Source organism: Thermobia domestica, chromosome 3, assembly GCF_964235325.1.
Source record: "Thermobia domestica chromosome 3, izTheDome1.hap1.1, whole genome shotgun sequence".
In the NCBI taxonomy this organism is placed as follows: Eukaryota; Metazoa; Arthropoda; class Insecta; order Zygentoma; family Lepismatidae; genus Thermobia; species Thermobia domestica.
Window position 1 is genome coordinate 275,118,673 of NC_137456.1, and position 24,763 is coordinate 275,143,435.

General features: G+C 37.0%; 2 protein-coding genes across 3 annotated transcripts in view; one reads left to right on the forward strand and one right to left on the reverse strand.

The window, feature by feature from the left end:
- Dis3 (exosome complex exonuclease RRP44-like protein Dis3) overlaps positions 1 to 24,763 on the reverse strand; it is a 145,729-nt gene that overhangs the window by 41,057 nt on the left and 79,909 nt on the right. The gene's annotated exons all lie outside the window — the stretch shown is intronic.
- The window catches only part of LOC145681061 (uncharacterized), a 28,866-nt gene continuing 17,180 nt past the window's right edge, over positions 13,078 to 24,763 (forward strand). The window contains exons 1-3 of one of the 2 annotated variants that reach the window (XM_081752412.1): positions 13,078 to 13,562; positions 20,290 to 20,453; positions 22,899 to 23,029. In XM_081752412.1, the coding sequence (XP_081608538.1) occupies positions 13,246 to 13,562; positions 20,290 to 20,453; positions 22,899 to 23,029 (612 nt within the window). In that variant the 5' untranslated portion in view covers positions 13,078 to 13,245. The remainder of the gene's footprint in view (positions 13,563 to 20,289; positions 20,454 to 22,898; positions 23,030 to 24,763) is intronic. The other variant, XM_081752413.1, reaches the window with a different exon arrangement.

Here is a 24,763-nt window from a genome sequence, read left to right on the forward strand (position 1 = left end):
ACTGCCGTATTTACCAAACATGTGCAGACAATTACGCCAAGTCTAGGATTCTACTAGAAACTAGTAATAAATCTTGCAACTGCTTATATCGTCTGTATTATGCTAACTCAAATATTACTACACAACATGGCTGAAGCAAAACAATAGAATAATCAAAGTGCAAGATGAAGATAAAAAGACAAAATGTATAAACGATAACCTTCAAAGTTGAAACAAAGTTCCAAACTTAAAAGTTTTAGTTCATAAGAAGATTTAAAAACAGTGTCACTGTACTGTGACTTAAAAATACTACACCGATATTAAGTGGAACATGTGTCTTCTGCAGTCAGTCCTGCACAAACCCTGGCGTATTTCGCTGCATCATGCTTGGTATTGATTTAGTAGCCATAGAATCACAAATACTGAAGTTACACTTACAAAACGAAGTGTTCCTAGACGGTCACGAAATAAGGCATATATTGTTGTAAACCGACAATGGTCTAAGTTAGTACGGTACTAATAACGACCGGTACTAATACGGTACTAATTCTTACCTCTATTGAAATAATAACGCACTTCCACGGAACCTTCCCGAAGCAAACAACACTGCACGACTTGGCAGTCTCAGCACTGTTTCACGGAGTATTCGTCAAATCGGACTTGTCCAAGCCCGTGGCACATATTGTAGGTGCATTCTAGCGGATTTCGTCAGAAACGTCCCAGCATTGAACACTTGCACCTGCAGTTACCTTACATCATCTTAGCGAGGGAAGAAGCAGACTTGGCTCCCGTTCTGTCGCATAGTAGGGCCAAAGCACTGAATTCTTGTCAAAAAGTAGGAATGCGCAATATGAAGCAGAAAACTGTATATATAACAAAAGTTCGGTGCGTTTGGTGGCTACAATAATTTATTAAATATATAGAAGAAATATTTGGAATACAGTTTTTAGGTGGCACGCACCAAGATGCACTATATGTACATGTCTTTGAAAGTGTAAAAGAAGATCCGTGGTCTGAAATGTTTAAGTTATTTCGATATTATTTCATCAAAAATATAGAGTTTTACAACACAAACGGAAATATTCCTTATATTCGCGCCTAAATTATATAACATATTATATGATTGTGATAAACACACGCGTGGGCAATACGCTTTCTTTGGCAATTTACGATTGGCTTACATTCTTGCGCATGAGAGGAAAAAAGTCTAATTATTCAATTTACACCTGAAAAATAATAAAATTAAAGAAAAGTTCTTGCTTTTCAAAATTATTTCAAAGTTGTGGAGAATTCGTTATGACAATGAAGACGCCAGGACGATTCAATACATAAAAAAATATCTCATCGCAAGTTCTCGATATGAATATATTGAGTTGAGTTGAATTTGAGTTTAACGTTCCTTTCAGTAGCGAGGCTGTGGAATCCGAACTACATCAGCTCCCGCCGGGAATTGAACCCGGGTCTCCCACGCCAAAGGCGCGTACGCTGACCGCTTAGCCACGAAGGAGCTCAATATGACTATACAAGGATGTCCAATATACAACGTAACCCGAAGTTTGGGATAGTAGAATTTTGAACTGAAGCGATACACAAATAATGGTTATACCAAAATGAAGCCTTGTTCATGCGTATATTTTTAAGCTAGGAAGCAACGATTGAATTACACTAGGAACCACACTGTGTTGCCAGATGTAATCGAATGTGTAAAACAGTTGTTTTTTTTTTTTAAACTTATAAATTGACTCATAACAAATACGTATGGATGTCCTGCTTTTAACTTTCTGTTTATTTAGTTGGAGTAGCTTGTAAACTATGGAGCAAAAAAAAAAAAAAAATTTTTTTTCATTTCCAACGATAACGAATCAGACGAGGCCTTTGTAAGGGGGAACTAGGAAAATCGTAGTTTTCATAAATTAACACTCTGAATTGGCAACACAGCTGATGTTTCAGTGCATCAAAAGGTGTGTTAAGGATCTGTCTACATTATGCAATTCCTGAAAACAACGAAACAGAAACTTTGAAATTATCATGATAAAACTTCTATTCACATGCACCCGGCAACATTGCTATTCATTTCTATGGGGCTAGAGGTATACGAGAACAATTCTAGAACTATACAAGACCTGGAAACGAACATTCGCAGTGCCATTGAGAACATTAACACTTTTACTCTCCGTCAAGTTCTGCCAACATGGTGAAACGTGTGAACCAGTGTTTGAATCAAAACAGGGGCACTTCGTGCATCGCTGCAGAGCTGACAACTCTTTACGTGATAGTAGCATGTTGCCGGGTGCATGTAAGTAGAAGTTTTATCATGATAATTTCAAAGTTTCTGTTTCGTTGTTTTCAGGAATAGCACCATGAAGACAGATCCTTAACACAACTCTTGATGCACTGAAATATCAGCAATGTTGCCAATTTAGAGTGTTAATTTATGAAAACCACGATTTTTCTAATTACCCCTTACAGATGCTTCAGCCGATTAGTTATCAGTGGAAATGAAAAATTCTTTTTTCATAGTTCACAAGCTACTCCAACTAAACAAACTGAAAGTTAACAGAACAACATCCATACGTATGAGTTATGAGTCAATTTATACGTTTTGCAAAAAAAAATTGATTTACACCTTCGGTTACATCTGGCAACACCGTGTGGTTCCTAGTGTACAGCTCACAGATGACGAGAAGAACCCTAAAACAGGGGTAGCGGGGAAGGGTCAACGATACGGTAAGGCCATTTTTGGTTTTTGAGGTGTGGTCTACACTTAGATGTCGTCTGCTACTCCGGGTAAAGTTATATGTGTGCTATTCCGTAGTGTCATTTGAAACCCCCATGCGAAAAGTAGGCGAGCCCATACCTACGTCACACTACTTCTGCTAGGGTTCTTCTCGTCATCTGTGAGCTGTACTTCAATCGTTGCTTCCCAGTTTAAAAATATATGCATAAACAAGGCTTCATTTTGGTATAACCATTATTTGTGTATCGCTTCAGGTTCAAAAGTTGTACTATTCCAAACTCCGGCTTGCATTGTATTTTGGACACCCTGTATTATCAGATATATTAAACATATGATTTACACGTATCCTTAACCTGTTCAGGTTGTTTCATATATTGCATCGTGCAATACGTGGGCTCATTTCACGGATTTGATTGGAACAAACTGAGCTGGAGCGAAATCTTTCCGCTACGACATATTTAAAAAATCACAGACGTATTATGCCATATTTTCTACTAAAATGCCATTCTATCGTTTGACCATAGTTAATATGCCGTCAGTACCACAGCATTTTCCAAATATGATATTAAGTAGTACTACTACACATCATATCACATTCTAAATATACAAAACGAAACATATGGGTAACCAGGGCAAGAGTGAAAATGCTATTGACACTGATGCTATTCAGCCGGTTCGCGAGAACCGGTTGTTAAAATATTTCGAGTTCGCAGAACCGTTTGTTATAGGCAGACATAAACACACACACACATTCACACACGCAAGATCTAGCCAAGAGTGGAAGAAAGACTCCAAACAAATTTATGAAAACATCTCTTTATTTTCCTGCTTGTTTGCATTGTTGTGAAAGCAAGCTACTTTGAATTGTTTCAATTCAATAGGCAGACACAATTTGAATAAGAATTCCGGAATTTCGCCCGGAATACTTGGACCTGTGAGTGTAATGAATGTGATATATATATAATGCCTATTACGTGTGCTACCTATTTGTTTTCGTATGATTCCGATATCTGTATCAGTTCCGGATATATGTGTCTTCGAAGCAATGTGTACGAAATATCGGTCTTTTCATCGATATCTCGGACGATTGCTTGTCATGACCCATACTGTCATTTCTCAAAACATGGCCCTTTTCTGGTGGGACACCCTATATATATATATATATATATATATATATATATATATATATATATATATATATATATATATATATATATATATAAAGGCGTATTCCAAAAGCAAGAGCGTATTAAAAAAGCAGACGCCCGTGCGAAACAGGATTTATTGCCAGAAATAGGTGCCTACGGCTACTTCACTTTTCCACATAATCACCATGCCGTTTCAAACACTTTTCGCAACGCTGCACCATCTTCGGTAAACTCTCTGAATAGAAGTTTGCCGCCTAGGATTGGAACCAGTTGGCAACGGCCACTTGAGATCCTAGTCGTTTCCAAAACGTTGTCCAACAAGCTACTGTTTCAAACGCAAGAATAGGAAGTAATCGTTGGATGCAAGGTCGGGACCGTATGCTGGATGATCAAACAGGTTCTAATGAAAATCTTGAATCTTCTCGACGACGACAGCGGTATGAGGACGCGCGTTGTCGTGAACGAGGATGATTCCGGATGACAGTTTCCCGCGGCGTCGATTCTGAATTGCACGTCGCACTTTAGTAAGCGTGTCACAGTACACGTCAGCTGTAACTATTGTCCCACGTTCAAAAAAACCAACAAGACGCTCTTGTCGTACCAAAAGACAGTAACCATCACTTTGCGACTCGAATGAGGGGATTGCTTAAACTTTTTTGATTTGGGTGAACCTGAATGGCGCCACTCCATGGACTGTTGTTTGGATTCGGTGTTGGTGTACGAGATCCACGTCTCGTCGCGCGTCACAATGTGAAAATAAACATAATTTCCCTGTTCTTGATAACGATCCAAAAACTGTCGGGCACTGCACATTCGTTGCTCTTTTGTGCTGGTTCGTAAGCATTTTCGGCACCCACCTTGCACCGTGATATCCAAGCGTTTCTGTGACAATCCTGTAGATGATAGTCCGTGCAACCCAGGGAAAGTCATAAGCTGGAGCACTGAGCGTCAATTGCTGATCACTTCGCAGTTTTGGGTTCACTTGCTCCATGAGGTCATCTGTCTGAATACTAGGCCTGCCACTCCGACCTTTATCGTGACGTTGGTGCGACCATTTTGAAACTCGCGACACCATTTGCGAACCTTTTCTGCACTCATTAATGTAGGTTCATACACAACGCGCAATTATCAATGGATATCAACAGCAGAAGTTTTTTTTTTTTTTTGCAAGCAAAAACGCATCACACGGTGCACTTCACAACTAGCGGCAGAAACAATTCTCGCGGCCATTGCGATCTGTCTTCCAGGCAGCCAAACTCCCGCTGAATCAAGACAACCACTGCAGTGGCTTCGTCAATAGTCCGTCATTGGTGTTTCATGCGTCAAATTGTGTTCCGGCCTATCTCATTTCACTATACATCGACGGTCCTTACTTTTCGAATACGCCTTGTGTATATATATATATATATATATATATATATATATATATATATATATATATATATATATATATATATATATATATATATATATATATACGTACAGAGAGAGAGAAAAAACCGGTTGTTAAAAAATTAGGATAGCACCACTGGCTATTGAAGAAGAAGTGGCAACATCGGGAAACAAGCGAATGTTTAAAATTAATTCGGCAAGACACATGTTGGAACAGAAAAGAAGGGAAACCGTGTGTGTGCAGTGTGAAGAACAGCAGAGTGGAAAGTTCGTTGCAAAAGGAAAGAAGTAAAAGATCCGCAGGTAAATGTCACAGTATATAATGTAGTTTCAGTTGAAGGCACAGGACTGGAAATATTTCGTGACAAAACAGTATCAAATTCGTATTTCTTATCAGTGGTACGCAAAAGATAAAAATGCTCAGACGAGAGATAACAGGCAATTATTGGAAGATACCTGAGGCGGGGCAAGAGTGTACGTTCACCCTTGTCCCTTGTGGTAAAGTTGGGTAAAGCAAATATAGGAGCCAACATGTAACATTGTGTAAAAGACATTTGCAGGGGTAAGATAGAAGTTGGCGGCCGTAGACTACTAACAAAACGATTGCATTATCGTTTAGAACAGCGTTTCCCAACCGGTGTGCCGCGAATGGGCCGCTGGTGTGCCGCGAGGAAATCGAAACAAATTATTAATTCGATAGGGACCAAATTGCAAGACAAGGGGGAAAATGTATATTTGTATTTCACATTACTATGAACCTCTACTATAAATCTACAATTTTAAGTTTCATACTGTTACTTTTCTGTACATTTTTAATGTTGAAAAACGTATTTATCATTGTCATGACCATTATTGCTTCTTTATTGTTGCAGACTATTTCGTAACTTGAAATTTTAACATATCATTCAATAAATTCAACAAAGCAAACATGCATACAAATTACCTACATTTTTGTTTTAAAAGTATAGGGATTTGTTTATTTATTCGTTATTTAGTGATCTTTCCTTTTAGTTAAAGGTTAGATACAGTTTTCGAAAGAGAAAATAGATTTTTAAAAACCCGAGTCCTATATTTCACAATCTCGTGCTGCTAGAGGCAGCCTGTCCCTCTAAGAAGACATGAACGTTGGAAGGAAAGATTCCAACGCCTAGTTAGCAGGCTAGAGTCTCGTTCGTTATCGGAATCTCGTTTATGGGACATAATTGGAAGCCCCAATCCCTAGCACGAAGGAGGTTCAGCGGGTTACCCGGACCTTTCGGTCAGGGAAGACACGTTGATTCCTTCAGTGTGGCGCGCGTGCGGCCCAGAACATCTAAGGGCATCACAGACCTGTTATTGCTCAATCTCGTGCTGCTAGAGGCAGCCTGTCCCTCTAAGGAATCAACTATGTCCCAGTATAGGAATCAATCAGTCCCTCTAAGTCCTATATTTCAATGCAATTGTTTATTTTATTTTAAAATTAGAATGAAAAATAAGCATAATGATTTAGCACGGGGGAAAATCAGTGATCGAGCTTTCTTCTCTGTAAGAAGGAGATCAGTAATCACATAAAAATACCACGGTATTTTATATTTACAAATAATAATAGTAATATATATATATATATATATATATATATATATATATATATATATATATATATATATATAATATGGGTGTGCCGCGAGAATTCAAGTTACACCTGTAGTGTGCCGCAAGTTGAAAAAGGTTGGGAAACGCTGGTTTAGAATATCGAGTTGTTGAGCATTTGCCATGTCGCACGGGAACATAAAAGAACCTAGAAGCAACAAATAAGCAATTCGCATCAAAGTCACCCACATACATGGGTACGCCCTGCCAATTCTGTGGGAAATTATTTCCGATACCCCACACGGTGAAATGTGAATTTCCTGTATCATATGCAACAAGTGATCTCACGAATAATGTTCCCCAATCTTAAAGGAAATCTGTATATGTGTGTGACCACTGTGTGCATTTTTGTGCTTCGTGATGAATGTTAAACTGATTTATCCTATTTTCATATTTTGTAATTATAACGTGTATGATATACAGTACTGTAACACTTGTTGGCAGTTCCGTTTGACATTAATTTGTTTGGTATTTTATAACTTCCTTAGTTCTATGTTACCAGTACATATAAATCTATATGATTCAATGTTTTTTTTTTTTTTTTTTTTGTGTGTGTGTGTGTGTGTGTGTGTGTTTATGCCTACGTTTCTATGTTTTGATTCGACTGTGCATTGTTGCCCCAACCGTTGTTTACTCTTACACCCACTACATAGGGCAAGAGTAGAAAATTTTTCCTTCGTCAAAACTATGTTATTCCTCTGTATCCTTTGTTTAATTTGTCGCAATTAAACTGTATATGTTATTAGAGATAACAGACTTTCACATCGAAAACATTGCGTTTTTCTCTGCCACCATTCCATCGCAATTCTTTGATTTACAAAAAGTGTTCACTCTTGCACTGGTTGCCCATACATGTGGGTTGTGTCACCATGTTTACCAGCCACTGAATATCTATACGCAACATAGGGATATCTATACGCATTCAAAATCAACTTTCTATCTTCTGTCACTAAGCAACGCCTCTCCGGCTTCAGCGGATAACCAAGTTTACACTGCCATGAGCTCATTGTAAGCTACTATCACTTCATTTCCTGCACAGTATCTTATGTATACACTATTAAGGCTTCATTATAACAAATTATATCGAGTCAATATTTTACTTCATTTTTCGAGTTTTTGCCAAGAATTGCCTGGTTTGGCTCTACTGTGCGTCGTAATGAAAAGCATGCCGTAACAACAGATTCAACAGGGAAGGCATTTCTAACTTTATTAGAACGAAAGGTTTTAGGATATATTCAAATTCGTCGCTTGCAGTTTGCGTTCTTACACATCCTAGGGTTTAGCGGTAAATTTGATTATTTTTCCAAATTTAACCTTTGACTTCCGTATGTTGAACGTCTAAAATTAAGTAATAATAATAATAATAATAATAATAATAATAATAATAATAATAATAATAATAATAATAATTTTCATTGTAATGCTTTTAATTCGGAATGAAAAGCATCAGCTTTTATTAGTACTAATAAATATTAACTTACAAGCATCACAGCAACGAGCATGATTTGTGTCACATTATTTCCGGTTTAACCTATTTTCCACTCCCACTTATACAACTACAGGTATATACCGCTGAGGTCACGGTGGAGCGCTCACTTTTGGTGCGTGGGGTCCCTGGTTTTGATTCCACATTGTGACAAGTGGGCTTTGTGGTGGACAAATACCGTGTTCGTGGGTTTTCTCGGGGTTCTCCTGTTTCCTCCCACTTTCTCCATTCCAGCATTTTCATTCATTCACTCATCATCGTCGTCGTCGTCGTCGTGGTCCTTACTCTTGGACGTAAAATTACAAGTTATTTTTCCCTTCAATTATATACCACAATTTAATTTCACAGTCAAGAATGCTGAATAGAAAGGCAGAAGGGACAATCACTTGCTACTTGCATGTAGAAAGAGAAGTGAAGTATATACAGCAAAATCTGTTTTCAGCGGAATCGAACGGGGCATGCAAAAATTTCCGTTAAAAGGTAGGTTTCCGGGAACGAAAGTAAACCTATGGAAAAAAAAGCCTACTGAAATAAAGTAAGACGCTGTGCATGCCTTAATCAGTTTTCAGTATTTATTTCTAGTACTAATTAATAACGCAAAACTTACAATGAACAAAAAAAAAAAAAAAAAAAAACCGTATACACATTAACATTTATTTTTTCCAATACTCAATGAGGTTTTCTGTACATATTACTGCTTGGCTACTTGACTTTCCACAATCACTTTAGCCAGAGAAACCGCACTAAGCATACCAGTGTCAAATTTTCGACGTAAGGCAAATTGTTGCAGTTCCTATAAACTTTAGATGGCACCTTGAAAGTCTTTAACTACATTTTTCTTCCAACTCAATGTCATATTTCTTTTCATCCTCCACCTCTTCTGCTTCTTTAACTTTTCGCATAATTTTTAATTACAGCATCTCTATTTGTTGTGATAAATTCGGTTTGCATATCAATGTATGTTTTACTGACAACGTACTGTATTGTATATGATACCATCATATAATATTAGATTTGCTTACTCACCCACTACAGTATTTAATGTGTTGCCTGTAGTTAATAAAGTTATGAAAGGTGCATCAATAACACTAGTTAACAAAGGTTTTGTTACATAAAAGGAAATACCTGTTCTTAAAGGAACTTTTTGCGCTGAATTCGAATATACACTCGGTTTTTCTCCATCACGTATGATTTTCCCGTAACAGAGGGATTTTCGGGAAAATCCCTCAAAAATTTCCCTTTTCGTTTATTTTACACCCCAAGATCTTGTCCCCTTGCATATACTAACATAGAAATTATACCTAAGTATACTTTGATTCATATTTAACAAACCCTCCAAGTTTCGTAATAATCGCTTTATTCTTTCTATAGAAATAAATATGTTTGTATGTATACTGTGTGTACTGTTTATTGCACCTGATAGTAATGCTTTCAGATCTCTTAAGTTGAGGTAAAACGTTTTGCTTTATTACCACAAACACATATATAAAATATAATACAATATAATTTACAAGTGTGACAATTTACAATAAACAATAATACAAATGTACCAAAAGGTCATGAAAAGACAATCAAAACTATCACAATATATGAAACTTCCATTGGGTTACAAAAACGTACACTACTTCCTTCTTTTGTAAGAAATGTTGCATTCTCTAACAAGACCCTAACAATAGTCCCCCATCATTGAAGGATCCCATCGTCCCTGGTACCTTTTCTCCATTGCCATTATATCTTGGTGGAATCTTTCCCCCTGTTCGTCGCTGAGAGCACCTAGGTTAGCAGGAAAGAAGCTGAGGTGGGAGTGCAAAAAGTGGATTTTTAAAGACATCCTACAACCCAACTCTTTGTATTTCTGTATCATGTCCTGTACGATTTCTGTGTAACTCTCAGCTTTGTTATTGCCCAGAAAGTTGCGCACAACACACTTAAATGCTGTCCAGGCAGCTAGCTCAGCACTGTTTAACTTGATGTCAAAGCTATCATCAAGCATTAATTTCCTAATTTGGGGACCAATAAACACTCCCACTGAAATCTTAGCATCACTCAGGTTAGGAACTTATCTCGCAAATACTTGAAACCTTCACCAGATGTGTCCATGGCTTTGACAAAGTTTTTAATAAGTCCTAACTTGATATGAAGTGGCGGTAGTAATATCTTATTAGGATCTACCAAAGGAGCGTATTTGACGTTGCATTCTCCAGGTACGTAATTCACTCTAGGTTCCCATTCCTTCACTTCATAATGTTTGTCATCAGCTCGGCTATCCCATGAACATAAAAAACATTGGTACTTCGTGTAACCGCACTGCAGTCCTAATAAAATACCAACTACCTTGAGATCACAACATATTTGCCAACAATGGTCCTTGTAATTTATAAGATTTAGCAAAGTTGACATGGTGTCATAGGATTCCTTAATCTTCACTGAGTGCGCAAGTGGTATAGAAGGTTTTTTATTTCCATTATGTAAAAGGACAGCTTTAAGGCTGACCTTTGACGCGTCGATAAATAACCTCCATTCTTCTGGAACGTAAGGAATTCCTAGCTCTGCCATCAACCCATTTATATCCGTACATACGCACACATTATCTTGCATTGAGAAATAGCTTGAAAATTGAACATGCCTTGTCCTGTACACTGATATGTTCGTTTCTGCATCCAATAAGTTCCACTGCTGGAGCCTTGATCCCAGAAGTTCCGCCTCTTGTTTTGTCAGGTGCAAATCACGGACTAGGTCATTAAGTTCACATTGACGGATGAAATGTGGCTCGCGAACACAGTCAGGAATGAACGTTGGATCCTTGGATGTACATGTTGATGTCGATGGTTCATCAAGGTCATGATCATCATCAGAGTCTTTTGGCCATATCTCTTCCCAGTTGGTAGGGGGCTCGGGAAGTGGAAGTTCTTTTGCATTCTGTTACATTTGATAACAAATATTGATAACCATTTCATGAACAAAACGAAAAAAACTTGGAGAATTGTATATATATGTATTAAGATATACATATACTGTACGTTAAAAAAAAAAAACGTTGGAAGTACATTCTATTTTTATACACGTTTCTAATTTACAGAGAGCAATACAAGTGTGTTGTTGACTATTGTAAATATTCATTTTTATGTCTGTGTTTGTAGTAATAAAGCAAATCGTTTTTACCCCAACTCAGGAGATCTGAAAGCATTACTATCAGGTGCAATAAACAGTGCACACAGTATACATACAAATATATTTATTTCTCTAGAAAGAACAAAGCGATTTTTACGAAACTTTTAGGGTTTATTAAATATAAATCAAGGTATACTTAGGTATAATTTCTATGTTACTATATGTAAGGGGACAGGAGCTAGGGGAATAAAATATCTGAAAAAGGGAAATTTTTGAGGGAATTTCCCGAAAATCCCTCTGTTACGGGAAAACTGTACGTGATGGAGAAAAACCGAGTGCATATTCGAATTCAGCGCAAAAAGTTCCTTCAAGATCAGGTGATTTTTCTCATGTAACAAACAAAAAGTTTAAATTTGTTAACTAGTGTAATAATTGTTTTACATGCATTATAAAGAACGCAAGCGGATACACACACCTTTCTGCATAATAATTCACGTAAAACAAAACTTTATTAACTAAAAAACAAATCGAACCACTTGGCATAGCGGCCCATTTGTGAGCCTAAGCCTGCTCCAGCGCCATCCGCTAGCGATCGGCTGAACTACGTCCAGTCTAGGAGCAAGCACGTGGTTAGCGTGCTACAACGCGCTGTCCCTAACGACCGTCATGTCTTATATTCACCTGACTCCCCAACTTGTCTCACGACGCTGGGTGGACGCCGAAAATTGGGAAGCACCAGTCAGGAATCGAACCCGGGACCACGCGGATATGAATCCAACGCTCTAACCAATAGACTACGAACATAAATCCAACCCTATTTTATTAACTACAGGAAATATATTAAATACTGTAGTATTGAGTAAGCAAATCTAATGTTATGACACGTACCTATTTCCAAGAACCGAAATACGTGGGGGACGGGGCTTTCATGCAGGCTCGTATCCACGGGGGGCAAGAGGGGGCCGCCCCCAAATTTTGGCTGGCCCCCATAAAATTTCACGGTAGGCTTGCAAATGAACTATAATATGATGATGAAGTATAACATGATTGGGTCGGGCCCCCCCTAACTTCCACCGGGCTCCCCCTAATTTTTTGGGTTGGCTACGGGCCTGCTTTCATGTATGGTTATTACGTTGTTGGATATCCAAACAAAGATACGCAAATCCTGGGGGAGCCAAACTTTGAGGGAGGGTCCCCTCAGGTTTGGCACCAATGCAAACATCTTATTTAAGGTATTTATCTTTCTTTGTGTGCATATAGTAAATCTATGCATATAGTCCGTTTATTACGTTCATAGATACATACAAAATACGTTAATATTCCTACGTGAGTCACGTAGAGTAAGACAATTTTCTGAGTATAAGATAGCGGGTACGTTTAATTGCTTGTTTATTCTGCATCTGAGAAATTGTTTAGAATGGTAGCTATACATTGCTCCTTTCTATTTCTGTTAAAGAAGATAAAAACATTTATTATTTAGATATACGTCTTCATTTATATATACAACGATGGCTATATTTGTAGTAAATCTGTACTTGATATTTCTCTATAATATACGCGCCCACTTGCATTCCGTTGTTTCAATATCCGCCTTCAATTGTTTCATATCTTAAAATGGTAACAAAACTAAGTATGATCACCTAAGTCTAATCAAACTAGGAACAACCCATGGGTTGGATGTGTTCTAAGCGTGCCAGAAATAAGATCATACGAAAGATCTGGCACAACACTCTGAATAAAATAATTGCGTTATTGCAGTGAACATGGAGAAGAAATCTAGCAGTACTAGTGCCAAATCGACAGATAGATTTATAGATAGATTCTTACTCCGATTCAGAAACAAACACGATTCACGATCATCTACTACCACGTCGAACCAGATGCAAATGCCAATAACACAAAAACCACAAAGTGGTTCAGATTCGCGAGAAGATGAATTCTTCAACGACTTTCACTATGACTGGCAATACAGGAAAATTACTTTAGAAGATCTTGGTCCATTTTGTGATCAACTGGGAAAATTTCTAAACTATGTGCGAGGAATTCAGGATTTAGTACACCTCACGTATCAATTACCGAAGTAAGTAATGCGGATGACGAACCAATGTATATAAGAATGTGATATAAATTTAGGAAATCCCTGATTACATTAATTAAAATTTTCAAGCACAATAACAAAAACAATAAGAACATAATTATACGTACATTTAAAAAAATCTTTATCACCACGAATGCCAGATAACTAAAATTATAATTTCGACTATATTCAACGGTTTATGTACAAAAGATAGTAGATTTTACATTGCAAGTTCCAGTTGGAATCCTTGCACAGACATGATAAGTAAGACTAATAACATAAGTACGATTAATTTACAATTTTTAAAATGATAAATGGTGTTGTATATTTACAGTTAAGACATGTTCGATGAAATTGTGCGAGAAACACCGGCATTACTAGAGCAGACGGTTTTACCAAATTTTGACAAAGATTTCTTACATTTCAAGTTAGGTTAGGTTGGGTTATTAGGGCATTACTCGAGCAATCAAATCTTTAAATTGCCGATCTGGTAGAACTGTCTGCTTGAGTGAGCCCGAAACAGCTACCCACATGTGTTAGGTAGTCACTATAAGCTAGTCAAATTGTCAACATAGGGCGAAGCAGGAGGGCCTGCGTGCGGGGCAAATTCGTAGCTAGCAGGCGCGTTTGTGCAGTGGGTATGCACGTAAAGGCTTATTTCAATATTTGCTAGCATGAGTTTGTTCTCATGGTTGAAAGTAGGACCTAGTGCAATTATTTGTTTGCGTAGGATAACACAGGCTGCGCAAAGTTAACTCTTAAATAGTGAACTCTTATTTTCAATAGAAATGTTGCTGCAAGTTTCACGTATTTAAATGCTATAAAAGAAACAATTCTGAAACTTGAGATACGTTTTATTTCTAGTAGTAATTCCATACATAAGTAACTATTAAAATACCGGAATTCTAGTGATCAAATTGGGCAGCTAATGCTGTACGGACTCTGTGTTAAAACTCTTTCCGTTAGAAAAAAAAAAAAAACTGAACGATGAAAAAAAATGAACTATGGTTTCGATTCAGAATAATAGCAGAACCCAATCTGGCCAGCTTTGCTCGTACATCCAGTAAGTTAAGCCACGAATTAAGTTATATCCAAACAAGGGGCTCTAAAACCATTTGACAAATAGAATTCTAACACAATCTTGAATCTCTGCCAATAATTTTACATAGCGAACACACGCTGTTTCTACTAGCGGCTCTTTTAGGTTTCGTTATCATCACGATAACTTTTGAAGTGAAGTATTTAAGTTTTATCCCACGAATATACCAGTAAGACTAAAGGAGACTGATTATGAGAAATGAATGAAAGGGTGAAATGCAGAAAGTGGGAGGCAATGGGAGAACCCCGAGAAAACTCACGCACACGTGCTTGTCCACCAGAAAGCTCACTTGGCGCGAGCTGGGATCGAACCAAGAACCCCATGTACCAGAGGTGAACGCTCTACCACTGAGCCACGGCGGTTCACAATAACTTTTGAGAGGGAAACGGACTTCATATTTGAAATCCCTAGAGTAGACCTCCCTCACAATGTGGTTAAGAGCAGTTTAGAGCTATTATTCGTTACCTGCATGTTCAAAATAAACTGGAAATGGATTGTAGAGGAACTCTGGTGTTGTTAGCTTAATTGAGGTCATTGAAGGTATGACTACACCAGTTTTGAACGCTTATAGATTTTACGAAACACCTGTTGGTCTACTATACTCGTTATTATAATAATTTTTGTTGCTGCTAATGCTAAATTGCACTTATAATAAATTTTGAAACACAAGTATGGAAGCAACGAAGTGAGAAAGGGATGAATGAACTGCAAAACAGAAAATAGTTTTAGGTTCTTATGCAACCCTGAAGTTATGGTCAGAATCTATTGATTAACGTGAGATCCAAAACACAAACGGGGCTTGAACCCGGTGCAGTTGGGGTGCGCAGACCATCATGCAAGATTGGCATTTACAGAATAGGCCAGGGTTTCTCAACCTGTGGTACGCGAGCCGCTTTTGGTAGTACCTACGACTGCTGGTGGTATCAATAATTAATATACTTTGGTGGTACGCCTGTGGAAAAGGTTGAGAACCCCTGGAATAGGCCATTCCGCACCACATTACGTTGCCTACAAAAGCTGGATTAGAGGACTACGCCACTGGTCCCAAGCCAACACAAAGAGAAAACGTAGGTATGCATTCATGTAATCAACACGTAAATTATGAGTTTCTGTAGAGGTAGGGGTAAATGTTCTTGACAACGAAATAATATACGTGGATGTCTTTGAACAAACCCTGTATACACGGACCCCTCCAGTTAATATAATTTTCATTAGAGACCAGGACATGCCGGTAGCCAGCCCAAAAATGTAGGGGGGGGCGACCCAACCATATTATAGTATAGTTCATTTGAAAGCTTACCGTAAAAAATTTACGGGGCCAATAAAAATATAGGGGGCCCGTCCCCCCTAGATTCCCGTGGATACGAGCCTGGACCAGGATATGCTATCTACATAGGGAATTTTCTTTGTCTTTGTCCCTGGCACGCTGTGTGTAATACTCTCCTCGACTGCATTGGTTTGGTGGTTAAAATATCGAAATTTTACCTCTGGAGGGAAACCACGCCCTCTGTAATGCAACCAATGGATGGACCGAGGCTATGCGTGTGACGTCACAAACCATACATGTTTAGAAAGCAGGTTTGAGTGCCCAGTCAAGTGGCAGTGTGTTGTTGAGCAAAGATGTAGGAAAGTGCTCCATGAAGAGTACAGAATTGCGAGTCACTTCCCTTTACGTGTTCAAACTGCATATCTAGCTGCGAAAAGCATCAACAATGCATTTTGGACAGAGTGGTGAATAAATGAACCATACGCTGTTGGTTTGTCAAATTGACGTAACATTGAAGAGTGGATCACGTGCCATTGACAAAGAACATGTTTTGATGAGCTCCTCCTCAGGAACACCTTGGAAACGAAGCCTCGGAGATGAGTTAAGCACACCACACCATTGTAGCTCGGCGGCTCCGCGCAATCAGCATGGTGAAAAAGTTACAATTCATATGATTACGCAAGGCTCGGCTTCTGGGACTATTCCGCTCTCTTGTATGTACGGAATAACCGAGAAGGTTTCCCGCGCGGACTTGTCACTTTTGACGGAAAATGGATATGCTACGACAATTATGAAAGGTCAGGACAGTGGTTGGATCATGTTCAATGTCTGGGGCGGTTTCCCAAACCACACCCTCCACTTACAGAAGGTGTTGTAGCTGTTACGGTGATCCATAATATTCTTCTTCGTCGAGGTGAAACCATCACTGCGGATCGTTACAGTGATGAATCCCATGAAGTGGATCGCAAACTTTTCCGCGAACAATGGTCGACAGACATGATGTCCTCATGCTGTACCAAGAACACGCCCACATATCGCTCAAAGGATGGTCCAGACTCCCCATGGGGTGCAGTATGAAATAGTTTCTTAGCCACCGTATTCTCCTGATCTCTTTCCCACCCGCTACCACTTCATTCCGGCACCTCGACTACTTTTTGGTAGGGATGAACTTCTCTGATGAACGGGTGGTTGAGTTCATTTTCACATTGCAGATTTATGACTTCTTAAAGTCTAAAAAAGTCACCTGTTTCACCCGAGGCATGGGCATTATATAGTATCCTATAAACATTATTCTTTTATAGTTTCCTTTCGCACAAGGGCAAAATAGTGTGATGTAAAGCTCAAAAAAAGAATTAAATTAGAATCTTAAAAAAAATCTAATAAATATCAAACAAATATTTACAATTTATTTTAGAAATCCAAGTGGAATAGTGAGGTTATTTCTAAGTATGCTTAAAGAACGATAATCGTACATGCCATAAATTGATACCAGTTAAATTTAGGGTAATTCAGACAAGGATCTAATGCTCAGGTATACACTGGATAAAATGGGCTTCAATCCTGCTTTACACTGGATAAAACGGCAAACTATGGTTTAGCTCCTCCCTTGATCATATCCTGGATACGCCACTGGGGTAATTCATAAAGATCTTTATTGTTTTGCAGAATCGTGCTCAAGTAACGTAGTATTCCTGAATGGAAAGAGCAACTACCAAAGTTTCATTTCGTATTGCGAAAAGCTGCTAGTTCGTGAATGCGATTCAGTAGCAGGAAGAACAGGATCATAAAAAATAAGAACTGTTTTACAAACGTCAGAGCTTTTCCACTAACTCTACTTGTTCTACAATTGAATCTAGCGGTGAAAACTGCTTGTCAGAAGGTTAGTGGGAAATACTGAGTTTTTAGAAGCTAATCGCTACAGGCACATAATATCAAATTATAGGAAATTAAGAAAAAATCAATATTAGAAAGTTATGTTAGTTGAATAGTAAAGCAGTGACAATTATGTTCCATTTTTTAAGCGCAGTTGGAAAACATCCTTTCCAGGAACTTTTTGCTTGTATAAGTTTAGCCTCTCTCTTCAGCATCGAGGCTAAAAGAAACGTGGACCTACGGTTTAAGATAGAATGCGAACCACCATAATGTGTTCAAATTGTATAGTTAAATCTTGTTCTTAATTTCACTGTTACAGAAGAATGTAAGTACATCCCACACTAATAGCCTTCCTCCCATCTATCATATTTATAACAGAACAATCCTCTCTACATTTCCTAACCAGTTCTGTCTCCTCTTTTATCTCCTGTATTGTCACTCTGTCCTTCATCTTATAAACAGCTTCTCGTTATCAGGGTGTCTATCGGTCACGAAAGTCATGAAAAAGTCACGAAATCAGAAAGCGGTAATGAAAGTCACGAAATTTAGCTTTTGGGTCACGATTTTTTTTATGTATAAATATAAGTATAGACTGTTCTATGAATATAAAAATTTGTTCTATGAAACGTCAAAATTTACCACCAAAAATGTCTATGGTCTGCTTTAAACAGTACCAAATCACAAGCAAAGAACGCTTCTATCGCATGCATGAAAATTTGGCCCAATTCGCACCCAAATTGCTCCTGAGAATGTTACTAAATTTTGTGGTTTGGGAAAGAAAAGGTCACGAAAAAGTCACGAAATTTCATTTTGCAATTTTAGTAGACACCCTGGTTATCTGCTTCATCCAGATAATCTTCTCAATTTTTCCCTTAAGGGTTTTACAATTTTTTTTTTTTTTTTTTTTTTTTTTGTTCATCGCAGTGATCATGATGTTATTCCGAAAATGCTTCACTCGAAACGGCTGATGAGTTTTTTTTTTCTTTTTTTCGCAAATAGGTATCTTCTTCCTTCTTCCTAAAGCTTCATTCGCCATTTTATTCTTGGTATTATTCCTAGTTCACACGTAAATCATCACTAATACTATTTCAGCTGGAACCCAACCGACCATACACCCCATGACAGCTATCGAGGGTACAGTCGTCTAGTGATGCACGTTGAACTGTGGTGTTTTGTCAACATATCGACTTTCAACGTCATCATTTTTTGTTTTCTAAATTGAAGTTCACTTCTCTTAATTTAAGCATCTCTCCAAATGCCTCACGACAATGCCAACAGTGGGAATTCTGTCCTCATTAGAAATCGAACACCAGACCAAATGCGCTAACCCTTAGCTGCATATGAAACTGACTCATTAGTCACCTCTTTTTTTACTACTCCTTCAGCTTCTACATTTAATATTACTCCCTTTGACTCAAACTCAATTACATTTGTGTTCGTTTTTTTAATCATTAGGATTTTTATAAACCGATTGGCCAAGATGAAAGATAAGAATTTAAGGGTAACTTGACGCGACCGCGACTGCTCCTTTCTGACTAGCATTATCAAACACATAATCTTTGGGCATAAACTTTTAAGACACTAATTCAGAACAGGTTCCAATGTTAGAAAGACCGCGTTTATTTTAAAGCAACTGAGATACGCCTTTTTTCCTTTATAGAACTAAGAATTTTGTACATTTTCTAAAGAAGTATGTTTCAATCCATGTGCAGTAACAATTATATATTTAATCTAGAACATATATGCACGAAAAGTACTTCTGTCTGAACGATAGTGATTTTTTATATACATACCTACATACCTTTTTATATACATACCTACAAAGTTGGCAGTGATGGCGGTAATTACTCGGTCCACGTTGCCAACCAATGCGAAAGACAAGGGTACGGTACTAATATACGCCGAATGAAGAGCAAGTAGTGAACAAATGAGAGAAGTTTGGCACGCCAGGTTCAACATCTGAGAAACACATGCGATTGGACTAGTGATACAACATAGTCTTACTAGAAATGAGGAATTGATATGTTTACGCGAGGTTACGTGGGGAATGCCATTATTGCCAAGATGCCTCTTCTTTGCTTTGGGGATTTACTTATTTAGTCTTATTTTACATGGCGAAGTTAAGGCTAACCATGCCTTCTCTCCCACAACAAGGTTAATGATAAAGAGACTTTTAAGTACATTAAAAGAAATAATTATGAAATAAAATCTTTAGTTTGACCTACCGCGGTTAGTTAAATCTGTCTTGAAGATAAAACAACAAAATAAAATGAATGAAAAAATTAAGAAAAACAGAATTAGAGGAGAAAGTGGAAAGAAATAAGAGAATCTCAAGAAAATCTAGATAAATGATAATGCTTTTTTAAAAAAAAAGATATTTTCCATTAGTAAGATACTGCCGGATTCCCATTTATCTCACAATTCATTTTAGAAAGTACTAGTTATAAACCTAGTCACTTCACTTTACTTACATTCGTAATGCTTTTTTACAGTGCACTTCAAGACCGTTTGGACACTCATGCTAACGAACTGGATTGTCTATATAGAGAGGTGAAGAGTTCCCTACACTCCATACAGCGAATTAAACAGCAAATACGAACTGTTCGCAAGGAAAAGACATCAGTGAAGAAAATATGGAAGAAGATACAAGACGAAGGTAAATTACGATACAGAAAGAGTCAGAAATATGGCTAAGGGTTCGATCCCATGCTTGACCATGTTTCGTTTTTCCCGAATAGGGTAGTGGCATTTGAAACAAAATACGGAAATCAACACCAGTGCTTAGCACGTTTTATTTATTACTTTGCCTCAATTTATATACACAAGCAACAATATTTTAATTATTCATGCATTGTAATATGGGCCATAGATTGGGAAAATATCTACATCTAAAGGTCTATGATTAGTAATATTTTCCAGAAAGAATTAACATTTGAAAACCAAGAAACGTTAGCATGTAAAGATAAAGCAGCCTGAAAGAAATTCGTCAATCTGCTCCTCTTTTTTTCTTTTCTTTCAGCGCAATAATCCACTTCCCACACCGATGGAATTTACGCACAAATGTAAGCGAAGAATAACTGAAGGCAATACAATAGTACGTCATAAGTACTGGTATTTGATTCCAATATTTGGCTTTCAAATACCATTATTCTGTTTTCAGAAATTATAATGTCAGTGCAACACACAATCAAAAGTGTCATCGTATTTCTGACTCAACCTATATATACTTAATTTCCTAGGGTAATTGAAATTTCTGAAAGAATAATTCACCTTGATATGTTTCATAGTATAAAGGAAAGTTTAATTAAATGTGGCAGAAATGACGCTAAAAAATTGAAAGACCTATGTTTACGGAATTGTCGGAATGAGGCGCGATAATCGCTGTCGATTTATACATCAGCTTTACATTGTTGCGGCAAGAAATCAAAATCAAGAGGCGTGGTGTTCGTGTTAGAATGTTAACTTTTGTCCATATGTTCTATGTTCATCCATATTATTCATTCCGTTTTAACTGCAGTCAAATACAAAAAAGCCAATTTTAAATGAAAATAAAATAAGATAAAATCTTACCTTAATTGTTTTGAGAAACAAGGAAGGACAAACAGTCAATATATCCTACCACAAAAGAGTAGTGTTCAAAATATATTAACTTGTAGTTTTACTTGTTTATGGTAAGCAGTAATTCCAATTTTATTTCTTTCGTATTTAGACTAAATTTGACAACCCTGTTCAGGATACATCGTAACCTTTATCTGCCATGGTGCTTTAAATGGAACGCTCACTATGACTGTATTTTTGTTTTATTATGTTAAATTCATATCTTTATTTTTTTCTCTACTCTTCACATCTTTTTAAGTCTAGTTTCTCTTGTTTACTTCGTGACTACAGCTGTCCAATTCATAGTAATATTGTGTTTGTGCTAAGAAAATGGTCTTTACAAAGACTGAATTAAATACATAATTAAAAAGTTGCACGGATTAGTCTCTGATTGTATTAATTCAATTTGTCTTTGGGCAAAGTTTCGATATACATCTCTTGAATTTGATAGAAAAACTTCAGTAAATATTGGAAAGATAGTGAACACGTGATGCCACCTGTTGGTAACTGGAGTTCATTTACATTTATCTCAACTGTTTTCATGTATGTGAACGGATACTGTATATTTGTTTCGTGCGCGTAGTACTTCGTTCGATTCCTAGTGGAAGCAATCAATACTGCGGCTCTCTCGACCAACAACAAGAACGATATAAGAATCTAGATTTTCATTCAACTTTAATTCTAAAGAATTTCAAACACATTATTACTGTATTATGAAAAGTATTTATGCATTCCAGCTCAAGAAGAGATATTATTAAAACATATTAGATTAAGGGAAATGGGATTGATCAACGCTATTTACTTTCAGTTGTACTATTTTCGGAGCCAAACTAGAATCGCAATCAATATGCGCTGTACTCGGCATCGAGCGGGAAAGTACGCATGGTAGTAACTGACTAGTCTGAGTACTTGAGTCAAGCATGACGTACTTTTACCAGTACTTCCAGCATTATCTGTTTCTAGTGGGTTCAAAATGGTTATTTTTACACTGACCTACAAATACTATGATGAAAGAGAACACTACAATTTTTGCTTAAATTCCTGAAAGAAGGCATTTTAAAGACCACATGGATACCGATAAGGAAGGCAAGAAAATAAATGTGAAACACACACACCGGGCTATGCTTTTGTTACATAGCAAATATATTGTTTGGAACCTAAAATGCGAATTTTGGAACCTTGCACTTAGACTAAAAGCAGAAGTGACGAATTTACTTAACTCATTCATTGTGAACTTAAAGTTTCTCTTAAGCCAAAATCATAATTTAATTATGCAATATATGAGGTAAATATTCATCAGTTTAAAAACTTAGTACTATATTAAGTTAACGTTTTTCTTCTTCTTCTTCTTCTTCTTCTTCTTATTATTATTATTATTATTATTATTATTATTATTATTATTATTCACTGAGTGTATCAATAAATATCCGTAGTGTAAAAACTTAATACTTTTTAATTCACTGGGAGTATCATCAAATATAAAATTTTCATTAATTACTCGTAGTTCATATTTCAGAAACGCGTGAAATGGAGAATGTAATAGCCTTATACGACAAACCGATGTACACAAGATGGGAAAATATCAAGGGTACACAAAAACCAGAAACATTGGAGCTACTTTTACAGGACATAAAGGTAAGTGATCGTATATCCTTCTGTACATGATAATTCCAAACTTTACAAGAAATAAGGTAAAGAAAACTACTGGAAGCTTAAGATGAACGAAACTTGAAAACTTTTGGATAGGGTTTACTAAAATACTATAAAGAAGATCGAAACCAATGTTTCTTTAAAATTCTCATATATGGTATTAAAATGAAGGTATTCGTATAATGGTTATGATATATTATTTTTAAGCAATAGGGGGGTCAATCCAAATGAAATCGACCAATGATGGTTGCTGACGAAATTTAGTTTTTGATTAATTTTTTTACCTAAGTTTGTACCATATTCTGGGAGTTGAAAACGGGTATTCATTTATTTTTTTAGCCGCACAGGTTTTGTCGTAGCGGCCATTTCGTATAGGCGCCTGAACGTATTTTGAACTTTTCAGAGAATTCCGTTAAACGCTGTAACATTTTAGGTTTTAAAGATAATGAGTTCAAACCAAAACCACATGAAAGGTAATGGAATGGACAACATTCTGTATTCTGTGGACATTGGAGACGTACTTTAGAACGTCGGGGAAAAAAGCTCTGAACATTGATATTGGAAACCTAAACATGTCCGTTTTGGAATGTATATTTTGAAACAAAATAAATAAGACTCACTTTTAATTTTTTGTCTACATAGAGACTAGATAATAGACAACGTCCCAAACAAGTTTCAGATCTCAGAACCATATACTTGATTTTTTGGAAATTTTTAAACATTACGAATTTTCGAAAATCGTGTATTTTCACCATCAAATATCCCAGGAAGGACGTGAGTGAAAAATCTGAAATTTGCACAAAATACACGATAGTTGTGCAGTAACACATGGGTAAAATTGCATCATTGAGACTTGAGTAGTTTCTGAGTTATAAGTTTTTTCTTTACTGGGACTTAATATCATGAAGTGCCATGAGGCGTGGATATAAACTTTGTATGAATCGTATCTTGTACAAAAAAAAAAAAAGCGTCTGTTATTTCTTTTCTGCCTATAGCGCTGCTGTTAAGACATCAGTGAGGTAAACAGTTGACTAATTTGTGAACATGGTTTGGCACTGATATTGAAAGTACAACCTGTAGAAATTGTGAACTCTGTGGATGTGAGTTCCCGGATAACCTTAGTGATTGGCACCCACACCTTGTCATTCGTAGGTAGTTTAAAAGAAGTTCTTGGGCCATGGGGATGGAAAAAAGAACAAAAAGATCGTCCTGACTGATGTCTTTAGTTCTCTCAATCCGCCATTTCTCGTCGTAAATACAGACTACGGTATCATTAGGTGCAAATGACAACATGCTATGTTTTGGAAGTACGGAAGCACTGCAATCAGTAATCACTGCTATGTTTTGTGTTTGCGTCAGAGATACAAATCTATGATATGATCTGGTATTGATAATTCTCTTACAAGTAACAAATCTCGATTTTCTTGCTGTTTGACTGCACTTCTTCTGATGAAACATAGATAAGTTGTATGTCTGAGATACTATCAACACAAAACCTGAACATCTGTTCAGTTGTTAATATTTCGAATTTCACATCAATGCAACAACTTATATCTCGGAAACAACTCAAGTCTCAGTAATGCAATTTTACTCATGTGTTACTGCACAACTATCGTCTATTTTGTGCAAATTTGGAATTTTTCACTTGCGTCCTTCCTGAGATATTTGATGGTGAAAATACACGATTTTCGAAAATTCGCAATGTTTAAAAGTTTCCAA